The 13308-nt window shown below is 37.2% G+C and overlaps 1 protein-coding gene and 1 pseudogene across 2 annotated transcripts in view; both read left to right on the top strand.

Moving 5' to 3' along the window:
- The window catches only part of LOC127537900 (putative tetratricopeptide repeat protein 41), an 83050-nt gene that overhangs the window by 25229 nt on the left and 44513 nt on the right, over positions 1–13308 (top strand). For both annotated transcript variants that reach the window (XM_051961241.1, XM_051961242.1), the window contains one exon: positions 2188–2368. In XM_051961241.1, coding sequence (XP_051817201.1) covers positions 2188–2368 — 181 coding nt within the window. The remainder of the gene's footprint in view (positions 1–2187; positions 2369–13308) is intronic.
- Positions 4167–5657, top strand: LOC127564764 (L-lactate dehydrogenase A chain-like; annotated as a pseudogene).

Genomic DNA, 13308 nt, shown 5'->3' with positions numbered 1-13308 from the left:
TTTTTTCTAATCAGTGGATTCTTGAAAAGCATATAAATGAAACACCTCAATGTCAGTAATCTATAAGTCAGTTGTTTTTAATCTCAAAATATACTTTCCCAGAGAAATAATTTTGTCAATGAGGAAAAGAGTGAGGTGAGATAGCACAGGCAAGCCCACATTAGCCAGTTTAAAACAGAATATATCAACAGTATCGTGCTATTCCTATTGGACTTTAGATCCTGACCATCATTTTGACAGTAAATGGAGTCTTGAGTCCCATAAGCTACTGGCAGTGGTTCCCAAGGCCTGAGGTGTGAGATAGACTGGGGCTCAGAAGTGAGGAGGAGCAGTGATTAGAATCTTGAGAAATTATGGTTTAGTGGATTGTGTTCTGAATTTAGAATGAGGACTTGGGTATGATCCTGGGCAAATGGTCTCTCAGAGCCTCAGCTCTTTCTTTTATCAAATAGTAATAATGATACTTGTACTAAGAGGCAAAGTATCCTCAGGGATGGAGAGTGAGACAGGAAAATGTGGATTTGAGTCCTACCTTTAATATATAATTGGGAAATACTTAACAAAATGAATAAAAATACAATAGGATATAAATAATGCGATTTTCTGGGTCAATGTGCTCTGAACTTGACCCCACTACTTGAGGTGACTTTCTGAGGTTGGAAATGACAGAGAAGAGATAGTCTGTATTGGGAGAGGAATTCTCCTTATCCTGAACCAAAGAAATCCTATCTCCTAAAGCCTACATGACCTATTTCTTAAGGTTGTCATGTAGGAATGTGAGGCTATGGAAGGCCTACGCTTCCTATGGGTGTGTGACATGTCGTGTGACTCGGGACACTCCCTAGGATCCTGATCCTAAGTCATAAGCAGATTGCTATATTGAGGGAGCACTTGAGTCCTTACTCCAAGACACCTCTCTGTCCCCCTGCTACTGTGTGAACTCTCTTCCCATCAGGAAGGAGCGCATCTGGCTGTTACCAGATATGACCAATGGCCAGATTACCTTGTTTGTATAGAGGGTTTGTGAAGAAGGAACTCTTTTGTCTCTCCCTCAAACCTCAGTTCATCTTTAAACAATCTTGGTGCATTCCATCTGGCTCCTTGATCTCTCCCAGTTCCCCGCCTTCCCTGGTTGTCCTGAGAAATCCCAAGGCTGTATTTCCCCTATAAAAGATCCACTTAAGATATTGAATGATGAAGATCTTTGCTAAATTCTCTTCAGGATTAAGCCCACTATGAGCTACTCTCTCTTCTTCCTAGTGCCTTCCCTCTAATGGCACCTTCTCTTCACTCTAGCTAACTCTACTTAGCCTAACTATATGCTTTCCCAACTTTTATCTCATATATAACTATTTTTGTCTGTAATTTCTTCCCCTAAACAAACCTACCTTTTGCCAAAGAGAATGGCCATTGGGAATGTCACATTTTATTTTGAACTAGGTATTACTCCCCTGATCTCATCACCATGATAACCATTATTTTGTAGTATGGACAAAAGACAGTTAACTGAAAGTCAGAGGATGACTCCTAAATGACTCCTCAAAGATAGATAGATGACTCCTAAATGAATGCATGTTGAGTCCTTTTGAAACTGAGTCCTTTTGAAACTGAATTGAACATGAAAGATTTTTAGAGCTAAAAGCTACCTTAAAAGCTACTTTGTCCAGTTTTTTAATTTCACACATGAAGAAACAGACATCCAGAAAGGGAAACGGCCTTGTAATAGAATGTACAACCTCACTAATGCAAATACTCCTTTTCTTGGGAAGTAATATTTTGTTCTTTTGTTTTCCAAACTGTTTTTTATTTTTATTTAAATCTCATTTCATTTAGGTTTTATGTATTGCTTGTATTTCTCTTAGAAATTCATTTTGGTTTCTTCAAAATATTTTATTTGAAATGGTGAAAGGACACACCAAGGTCAGCTGTCAGCTTTTTGTCCTTTCCAATTTGAGGTCATGGAAAAATTTAGATATCCAAATAAGCACGCACTGAGGGAATTAAAAAAGCTTGTTTGTTCAGTCTCCATTGAGGTTGGCACAATAGGCACTGTAGAGTTGACAGAATATAAGTTTGACTCAGAGGGGCAAGCACCTGTATGGGGAAGCTGATATGAACTATACACAGATGACGACTGAATCTTTTCAATGTCAGGTATTAAGAGATATCTTTTTTTTGTCTCTCAAGACTCTGAGCATAATTTTGAACGTTCTTATCATGAAGCTTTTGCTGCAAAGTGCCGGAAGATATTTGTGTTGTCTAAAGAATCGAAACAAGTATTTGATGCTTTGGAAAAATTCGTGATGAAGGATCCTCAAACTGAGACAGGCAAAGAGGAATCTGGCGGATCTCTGGAATCTATCCTCAGGTAACAGAGTGAAATGTTACAGGTGTGGCTTTTGGGCAATGTAGCCACACTTTGGCAAATGGGATTTCCTTGCAATGGAAATACCATCTTTTCAGTTCTTTCCTTCAGAAGGTAGCTCAGGGCTTACCACCTCCAACAAGCCTTTTTAAAAGGCTTCAGGATCCTAATCCTTCATTTATACCTGTTTCCCAATTTTCCCCCATTTGTCAATTCTGTCTCTCTCAGATTGGAAGCTCCTTTTGAGCAGGGACCTGCCTCTTAGCTTTATTTATCTGTCCATTTGTTTGTTTATGTTTAGATTTATATCTTTCAAAGCACCTCTAACAGTGGTATGCATGGAAGAGATCTTTAATAAATTCCCAGTGAATGAATATTTGGGTTTCAATTTCCAAATCTGTAAGATGAAAGAGTTGGACAAAATGACCTTGAGGTCCATTCCAGCTCTGGATTTCTTGATTCTGTGTGATCCTGAGATTCAGAAAGTAGAAGAAATAAATTTGGGCATTATAATTTCCACATCAGACACACCTGGCTAAATGACTGCTGGCAAACCCAGATCATTCTCCAAGACTCTGAGATGAACTGGCAGCTAAGAGGTGGCGCCATGATGGATAGAGCCCCAGACTTGGACTCAGGAGCACTTGGATTCAAATCTTGCCTCTGACACACACTAATTGGGCAAGTCCTTTAGCCTCCGCCTCAATTCCCTCAACTGTAAAATGGGGATAATAATAGTACTGATTTCCCAGGATCCGATGAGATCAAGTATTTCTCTGTATGACTTGGCAGAGGGAGTTTTCACATGAGGATGTTTTCTATCACAGAAAGTCACAGGGATAGGGATGGAACTTGCTCAGTGAGTTCCCTGTTATAAGGAATTCCCAGGTGAGTGAACTTTTGCTACTGATACTAGTCACTACCTTCTCTACCACTTGGAGTCTTAGGCCATTTCGTGGAGCCTTGAAACATTTATGTAATCTGATTGAGTTACAGAGCCAGTAATTGTTAGACAGGACTTGAACAAAGATCTTTGTGGCATCAAGGTCAGTTCCCTGTCCAGTCAGTAAGCATTTATTAAATACCTACTGTATGCAGGTACTGTGCTAAGTGCTGGGGATAAAAAGAGAGGCATAAGACCCAATAATACCTCTACTAGATTCCCAAAGTGATAACAAACAAAAAGGAAAAGGACCTATATGCACAAAAATATAGTAGCTCTTGTTGTGATGGTAATGAATTGGAAATTGAAGGAATGCCCATTAATTGGGGAATGGCTAAATGAGTTGTACTATATGATTGTCAGACAATACTGTTATACTGTAAAAAATGATGAAGGGATTGGTTGCAGAAAAACCTGGGAAATCTCATATGAACTGATGTAAAGTTAAGTGAACAGAACTAGGAGAACATTGTGTACATAACAGCATGCTGTAAGCATGATTAGCTCTGAAAGATTTACTCTGTTCCAGACAATGAACTAAGACAATTCCAAATGAAGCATGATGAAAAATGTCCACTTCCAAATAGAGAACTGATTGCAGATTCAACTGTGTGTGTGTGTGTGTGTGTATAAAACTTTATTATTCTTGCTTTTTTTTTGCAACATGCTAATAAGGAAATCTATTTTGCATAATTTCATATGGATACTTGCTGGAAGAGAAGGAAAAAATTCAGGACTCAAAATTAAAAAAAAATAACGAATGTTTAGCACTAGTCCAGAAACAGCAATCTAAGCTCTAACTCAGAAGTCCTTGAAGCCTGACCAGTAATGTTGTCCAGCTCTCAGAGTTTCCTCCAAATGGGAACTACTGTTAAGGATCACCTGACTGTGAATGTCCAAAAGGAAGACTAGATTCCCTGTAACAAAGCACTGTGGTCAGGGTTGGTACCATTGGTGTGACTTGTGTCATTAATATCTTAATGAAGGATTTGGTTGGTGAATTTGCTCTAAATATTGTTAAAAAATACAAACCAAAGGGAGAGATAATGGATTTCCAACATGGCGGCCTTTTCTTCAGCACACCAAAAAATTGTCTCTATTGAAGACTACACAGAATCAAAGCTGGTTGTCGTTATGGTTGGGGACATGTTAGCAGGAGGGAGGAAGTCATCTTAATATGGTGCAGTGTAATGTGAATATCTTTAAATTCATCATTCCCAGTATTGTTAAGTACAGCTCTAGTTGCAGGTGGTTTATTGTTTCTTAACCAGTAGATATTTTGACATATGTTTCCTGGAAACTAAGTTTGGCTTTCTTTAAAACTGTGTTATTGGACATTGTTGCAGCCTGGATTCTGCCCCTTTCCATTATCTAATGGAGAGACTCACTCCGTGTCCGTTCTTCAAACTATCATGATGGAGACTCTGGTGTTCTATGTGGAGCGGTGTGAATGTTGCCTTTGTCTCTACTGCTTTAGGAACTGGTGCTGATTAAAGGGTTGAAAAGATGCTCATAAACAGGTTGTTGAAAGTACTTATGAGGTAATCAAGCTGAAGGGCCATTGGCTTGTCTGGGGCAGATCTGGCAGAAAGTCTTAGGAGAGCAAATCCAATTTCTACCATGATTAAGGGTCTATATGGTGTTAATGATGATATCTTCCAAAATATTTGTAGCAGCTCTTTTTGTGGTGGCTAAGAATTAAAAATCAACGAGATGTCCATCAGTTGGAGAATGGCTGAACTTATATGGACTGATTCAAAGTGAAGTGAACAAAATTAGGAGAATGCTATACTCAGTAACAGCAGTATTGTTCAGTGAAAAACTCTGAAGACTTAGCTATTCTTAGCAATACAATGATCTAAGACAATCCCAAAGGACTTAATGATGAAGCATTCTATTTACCTCCAGAGGAAAAAAAAATGGATATTGTTTGAATACAGACTGAAGCATGCTATTTCTCACTTTCATTTTTTTTTATTCTAGTCTTTTTATACAAAATGACCAGTATGGCAATGTTTTACATAATTGTACATGTATAATTTATATTTGATTGCTTGCCATCTTGAGGAGGAGGAAAAAGAGGAGGGGAGGGACAGAGGAAGGGATAGAATGTGGAATTCAAAATTTAAAAGATTCACAAATATTAAAAATTGTTTTAACATGTAAATGGGGGAAATTGCATATATGTACATATATACACGTATATGTAAATGGTGTCTTCCTCAGTATCTTATGTATCTTGAGGCAGCATGACGTTTCAATTGAAAATAAAACTGAATCCACAGGAGAAGGTTTGTTTAAAGAAGAGTACTGATACTCTGGGGAATCCAGAAGAAGGTCTATTTTTAAAGCCTTTTAATGTGCTGCTACTGTACTGTCTAACGAACATGACAGTGATTAAGAGATTTTATATAATGTGCATTTCAATTAGGTCAAAGCCTTCCTTTGATTAGTGATTCAACACCAGAAATATAAAAGCTATAAAACACTCTAGTCTCTTCCCAAATTTAGAAATGGGGAATAGTACAGTGTAACTACTACTTGTTATACCTGTTGCAAAGTGATGCTGGATGTGACTTGTACAGTCTTGAAGCAGTTGCTATAAAATAAACAACACCTCCCAAGTATGTGCCCTGTAGGTGTTCCCATAGATTCTGAAGACAACTTTTGGTCCCTGGTCATAGAGTAATATTTTGTTGATGCACTGATTACCTTTGGGCTCCCCTTCATTAGGGTTCCACAGCATGGCCCTTTGTATCACCTTTCCAGAAGACATGATTTTATGTATATGCATGTGTACATACACCTCAATAGTTATAAATTTCCACATTGTATCAAAAGATCAATATATGGACAATGATGCAACCAATTCCTCATATCATACTAACCCTCAAACTGAATCAAGAACAAATAACTGGTTAAAAATCATGACTAAATAAATGATGTATTAAACAAAAAAATCACCATCCCTCTCTCTCTCTCTCTCTCTCTTTCTCTCTCTCTCTCTCTCTCTCTCTCTCTCTTTCTCTCTTTTTCTCTTCCTAAAAAATCCCAGAACAATATTCTTTAGCCTATTAGTCTACATTTAATACCTTATAAGAAAAAAATTTTAAATATAAAGGAAAAATTCTAAGTTAAAAAAAATTTGACACAGGATAACTAGGTGGTGTAGTGAATAGAGCACCAGCCCAGGAGCCAGTAGGATCTGAGTTCAAATCCAACCTCAGACTATTTGATATTTATTAGCTCCCTGGGCAAGCCATTTAACTGTTTGCCTTGCAAAACAAATAAATTGAAAATTTTTAAAATGACACAAATCTACTAATTTGTCATTAATTTGACAAAGTAGTTATCTGCTACTAGATAACAAAATTGTAAAAGACCAGCCCTAGCTTGAGTTTTGGTAAGAAGCTCATTTTCATTTACCAATAAACAAAGTTTGCTATAATCTATATCCTAGTTTAAAATTGGGACAATTTAAATTAGTTTCAGACTGAAAATGAAGGGGTTAATTTTGCTTTGTGTCAGATCCAGTCAGTAGGTCTTAACTTGAAGGCTTCCTTGCTGTGTGATAGTGTATGAGTTATTTAAATTCTTCCAGACTCAGTGATCCTGAGTCCCATTGGAGAGTGCCCCAGAAAGAGAAGCTGTGGTTATCATGTCCAGCAGCAAACAGTATTGGCTGTTCTGAACACTCCAGGGATGGTACAGATGGTGGGATTGAGAATCTATTTGTCTTTGTAGGCCAGAACCTGTAGGACATTTCATTCTTTTCCTAGGGGATGAAGCCTTGGGGAGAAGAGAGAAAGAGAAAAAAAGAGAGAGAGAGAAAGAGAGAGAGAGAGAGAGAGAGAGAGAAGAGAGAGAGAGAGAGAGAGAGAGAGAGTGAGTGTGAGTGTCATTTGTCCCTGGTGATAGCCAGATTAGAATTCTGTGATGTCCCACTCTTCATTTGGGGTGCCTCAAAGGCTTGCAGTCCAAACTAGTATTTGTAGGACCTAAAACCTTCCATCTTTTACATATTTCTTCAATTTCCTCAGTGATTTGGTGGATCTCATTCTTCCTGCTGTCCTGAAAGGCAATTTAATATTCACTAGTCTTGATTAAGATCTCTCCTTCTGGGGGTCCCAGTTCCTTTGTTTAGGAACTAATGCAGTGTTTAAAATACACTGTGTATAAAATGCAGCAGTTGCACTATCACATCATCTCTGGGGTCTCTTTTACTTCTGGGTCTGGGCCTTTATCATAAGGATGCTGCAAAATCATCAATACCTTGGCAATTTCCATTTCGAAATATCCCTCTCTGATGATGCTTTCAGTTTGCTTTTCATTTGATTAGATTGAGTGGCTGTTTCATTTTTTGCCCTCATCTGTTTTGGGCTTGTAGAAGTAGATTATTATTTCTTATTTAATACAGCTATCCAGTATTCTGGCCACTGCAATTCACTCAACTTCTCCTGCCTCTGATGTGTCCTGCTGTCCATTCTCATTGCTCAGAAGCCTAGTGATCTTGGTTCCAGAGCGAGAGGACAGGAAGTGTTCTTTACTCATTCTTACTAACAAAGATACGTAAAATCATAGACTTGGAGCTAGAAGGACCTTGGAGGTGATCTAGTCTAATTTCCTCATTTTGCTCATGGGAAAACGGAGACTCAGAGGATCAGAAACTGTTGTTATCATTTCAAATGGGGACTTTTCATAGAAGGGTCCCTTCCATAGATATAGAAGTGCCCTACCATTGCTTTGGCCCTCAGTTTTTATGATGTCCACTTAAATTTCAAATAGATCCTTTTTTGGTGTTAATGGTCCAATCCCATATCTCACCTCTTGTTCTAAGTGATCACTCAAATTGTTTAGGTACCTTTGTGGATTATGACATCATCAAAAGAGGATCCATAGCTAGGTCCCCTGATTATTGTTTAAGGAACCCAATAAATTGGTCACATATATGCAAATTAGAACTACTTGAAGTTATAGTTATGTAAAATATGAACTTTAATAATGACTCTAATTGGGAACTAGCTGTCCTTCTTTCTATGAGCATGGTATAGCAGTATAACATGGAAGCTTTCTTTGAATGCCCTAATTCATGTATTTAAAAACATAGACTTTTTTTCTCACTTTTTTCCCCCTGAGGCAATTGGGATTAAGTGACTTGCCCAGGGTCACACAGCCAGTAAGTGTTATGTGTCTGAGGTCAGATTTGAACTCGGGTCCATCCTGACTTCAGGGCTGGTGCTCTATCCACTGCCACCACTTAGCGGCCCCTAGAGTTTTTTTTTTTTTTTTTAGGTAGTTATTAACGGTGGTGAGAAATTTACATAATTCCAGGAACCACTCATTGAATTCCTACTGTGAACCCAGCACTATTATATAAAATGAAGTAGTCAAACAGACCCTGCCATGACACATCTTTCCTAAAATACTAACCTAAATGTCCATGGCTTAATTGTTTGCTTTATAATTTTTAAACAATGCTTGGCACTGAGTCACATCCCATGTTGATTGTGTCAGGAGAAAAGGAACATTCTTCTGGAACCTAAAAGCTCTGGCTTAATATTACCCCACTTCTCTAAAGCAACATAATTCACTTTTAACCACAGAGGGTTTGATAATTTTTCCATTTTCCTACTGATATTCCAAGTTATTTGGGGGAGACGATTAAAATTTTTAATTTTACGACTATATTAGTTGTTGTCCTAACTATTTTATAAAATACGATCTTATGATTGGCATTTAAGATAGTAAAAACTGTGGTCCAAATTTATGTTTGTAAAGAAAGAGTCGTTATGAATTGAAACTACTTCATGTTAACTCTAATGGCTTTAGACAAGTGTTTGGTTTCTAGGTTCATAGCAGTCAGAAATGAATCAGAAAGATACAAGGCTCTCCACAATCTTAGTTGCAAATTTTAGCCTTAATAAAACTTGGAATTCTGTTTTGAAACCCTGGCTATTTATGAAGATTTAGAAGCTGGAAGACCTCTCCCTCCTCCAAATTCTGCCTTTAACATATATAAATTAAAAAAAACATACACACAGACATATGTATTTTATAAATATAAGTATATATATTATATTCATATGCTATATGCATTCATATTCTGAGAATGGGGGGAAGGAGAGGGAACAAGCATTTCTTTTTTTTTTTCTTTCTACTATTAAATAGATTAGTAAGTAGATCAGATAAGTAAGATAACACTATTAAGTATTTTATTTTATTTTTGCCAGTTATGTGTAAAGATGGTTTTCAATATTCACTTTTATAAGATTTTGAGTTCCAATTTTTTCTCCCTCCTTTTTCTCCCTCTCAAGATGTTAAGCAATCCAATATGTAATACAGTTACATTTGTAATATTTCCATATCGATCATTCTCTGAAAGAAGAATCAGAACAAAAGGGAAAAAATCACAAGAAAAAACAAACAATAAAAAAGTGAAACAAGTTAGCTTTGTTCTGCATTTAGTTCTTTCTCCGAATGCAGATAACATTTTCTGTCATGAGACCCTTGGAATTGTCTTGAATCATTGTATTGCTGAGAAGAGCTAAGTCTATTAAAGTTAATCATTACACAATGTTGCTGTTACTGTTTATAATGTTCTCCTTGTTCTGCTCACTGCACTCAGCATCAGCGGCAAGCATTTCTTTCTTCTTTTTGGGGGGGGTATAGTAAACAAAGTTTATTTTCTATGAATCCTTTCTCCCCATACCTTCACTTCCTTCACTACTATGTAATTTTAATGCTATTCACCTCTCATTAATTTTTGCAAGATCACAGATAAACACTCAGGCACATATCAATAGAGCATAGCTGAATCACTTCAATGAAAAAGCTCCAATTCCCTTAGTCTAGGATTCAAATAAATTATTTATAGGTTAGCTGATTATCTGAATTTCCTCCATCCTTCCTTCCTTCTTTTCTTCCTTCCTTCCTTCCTTCTTTCTTCCTTTCTTCCTCCCTCCCTCCTTCCTTCTCTTCCTTCTTTCTTTCCTTTCTTCCTTCCTGTTTTCACCATTCATTTTTGTAAGATTTTGAATTCCAAATTTTTTCTCCCTATCTTCTCCTTACTCCAAGACGGCAAGCAATCAGATATAGGTTGTACTTGTACAGTTGTTTTAAACATATTTCCATATTTGTCATATTGTGGAAGAAAAGGGGGAAAAACCACGAGAAAGAAAACAGAAAGAAAAATAGGTGAAAATAGTATGCTTCACTCTTCATTCATAGTCCTCTCTCTGGATGCAGATGCCCCATCTCACGTCTATTAGAATTATCTTGGATCACTGCATTGCTGAGAAGAGCTAGGTCTATCATCATATAATAAACATGTATAATGTTCTTTCTCTTGGTTCTGTTCATTTCATTCAGATCAGTTCATGGGAGTCTCTCCAGGCTCTTCTGAAGTCATCCTGCTGGTTGTTTTTTATAGAACATAATATTCCATAGCATTCATATCCCACAATTTATTCAGCCATTCTCCACCTGATGGTGGACTCAGTGACTCAGTTTCCAGTTTCTAGCTACTACAAAAAGGGCTGACACAAACATTTTTGCATGTTTTGGTCCCTTTCCCTTCTTTTATGATCTCCTTGGGATAAAGACCCAGTAGCCAAAAAGTTGGGTCAAAGGATATGCACAGTTTTATAGGCCTTTGGGCATAGGCAGCATCTCTTAAGCTCCTAGTATGTGCTGGGCACTTGTCAAGTGCTTTACAGCTGTTGTCTCATCTTATTGTAATAAGATCCGCCAAGACACTTAACTTTCTAATGTATCAGATTTTTTTTAAAGAGACTTTAAGGATAAATCAGAATCTCCTCTGTTATTGGTAGAGGGAGTTTCCTCTCTTGGAATTTTCTATGTCAATTCTCACTGCTTGGTGTCCAGTATGACTTATATGCATGTCTGTTGATTGTGCCTATTCAAGAAAATAAGGTAACAGAAAGGAAGCTTCTTGAGGGCAGAAATTGGTTCATGTTTTGTGTTTGTATCTCTAACTAACATCTGGCACACTGCCTTGTACATGGTTGCCTCTTAATTAGTGCATATTAAAAAACAGTAAATTAAAGGTATAAACCTTATCAAAGAAGAGACAAAATTGTCCCTCCTTGCTGATGATAGGATTATATACTTAAAAACTACCAAAGAGTCTTTGAATTGAATTGAATTGAACTCAGAGGTCTCTAGGAACAGGAATCCTTCCTTTTAGCATCCCTGACACCTGGTTATCTCACTAACTGTGCGAGACCCCCCAATTGGGACCAGCCCCATCAGTGAGTGAGCCGGGTGATACATTGAGCTGTTCGAGGAGGTAACGATAAAGGCATTCTAAAAGGAAGAACGAATTCTATAGTGAGTACCTTGCTACCTGCCCTTCTCCACATCCACGCTTTTGATAGATGTTCGGGACTGGATTTTTACTCACTTCTAGACATATGCTTTTCTGGGCTTAGCTTGGCTGGCACACAGAGCATAGAAGGTTGGTTTAATAAACCTGTACTTAAAACTAATGTAGGTTTAGTAGGGCCAGTTAGGGCTTGTGCCCTGACAGCTTAACTTGGAAAATGTAGGAGTCACTTTTGTGCTGCCTTGAAGCATTACAACCAGGCTATAGAGGAGGAAGTTAGAAACTGTGGAGTGATCATAGGCCATTGCTCTTGAACAGTAGTAATAACAGCTAGCATTTACATAGGGCTTTCTATGCATGATCTCACTTAATACTTACAATACTCACTTACCCTGTGGTGTAGGTTCTATTATTATCCTCCTTTTACAGGAGGGAAGCCAGGGATGAAAGAGATTAATCGAATTGTTGAGGGCCACTAGCATTTTTTAACTGAAGTCTTCTTGACCTTAAGTCCCGTACTTTTTCCACTGAGTCACCTGGCTGCCCTGGGCTCTGTGCAGTCTTTGAGAAGAACTTCTATTTCTTCAGTTCTTTGGAGTGAGCGTGAGGACATGAAGAGGAACATACCTTTATTTGGACTAAGATCAATTGAATGGTGTCTGTCATGTGGTAGAGAGATTGTTTAAGCTTTTTTGTATACTCGGGTCCTTTTCTTTATCTGACCTCTATGAGCCTACAAGTGATATGACTGGACCAAAGAGTATACATAGTTTGATGACTTTTGGGGGAAGAGTTCCAAATCAATTTCCAGAAAGAATGAACCAATTTACAGTACTATCAACAATTTATCAGTATGTCTGTTTTTCATAACCCTTCCAACTGTCATTTTGTCTTTTTTTGTTCATCTTTACCAATTTATTGATATATGGTGGAACTTCAAAGTAGTTTCAGTTCCAATTTCTTGAGTTATTAGTGGTTTGAAGCATTTTTTTTTTCACATAGCCAATGATAACTTGTATTTCTTTCTTTGAGAACTTCCTCCTCATACCTTTTGATGATTTATCTAATGGAAAATGGCTTTTGTTTTTATATATCTTACATATCAGATCTTTATTAGAGAAGCTTGCTGATGATGCAAAGATTTCAACACCTAATAATGATAATTATAGCTAGCTTTTACATAGAACTTAAGGATTACAAAGTATCTTATATGTTATATCATTTGAGGCTTCATTTTATTTTTTCTAAACCTTTCATTTTTTAAAATTTATTTTTATTTTTTAAATTAACAAGTATTTATTTTTTTCTTCTTTCTTAACTGAACAAGAATAAAGGAATCTGTTATGATGAATAAGTATAGTCAAGCAAAACAAATCTCCACATTTGGATACATTAGGAAAATCTGCCTCATCCTCTATTTCCAGTGTCTTATCTGTCTGCCAATAGGCAGCACTTTTCAGATGTGGATACTTTGATTAAGAGAAAGTATGACTTGATCAAGTTCATACTAGTTAGTGGCAAAACCAGGACTAGAATTCAGGTCTCCTGATAACATCCCAGGGATCTTTGCATGAAATACTTTATATTTATTTTTACGTCCCAAGGAGATGAGGTGGGGGGTGGGATAGTACATAATAAATGATATGCAATCTATAC

Source organism: Antechinus flavipes, chromosome 5, assembly GCF_016432865.1.
Source record: "Antechinus flavipes isolate AdamAnt ecotype Samford, QLD, Australia chromosome 5, AdamAnt_v2, whole genome shotgun sequence".
Classification (NCBI taxonomy): domain Eukaryota; kingdom Metazoa; phylum Chordata; class Mammalia; order Dasyuromorphia; family Dasyuridae; genus Antechinus; species Antechinus flavipes.
Note: the sequence above shows the minus strand (reverse complement) of the source record. Positions and strands in the feature narration are given on the sequence as shown.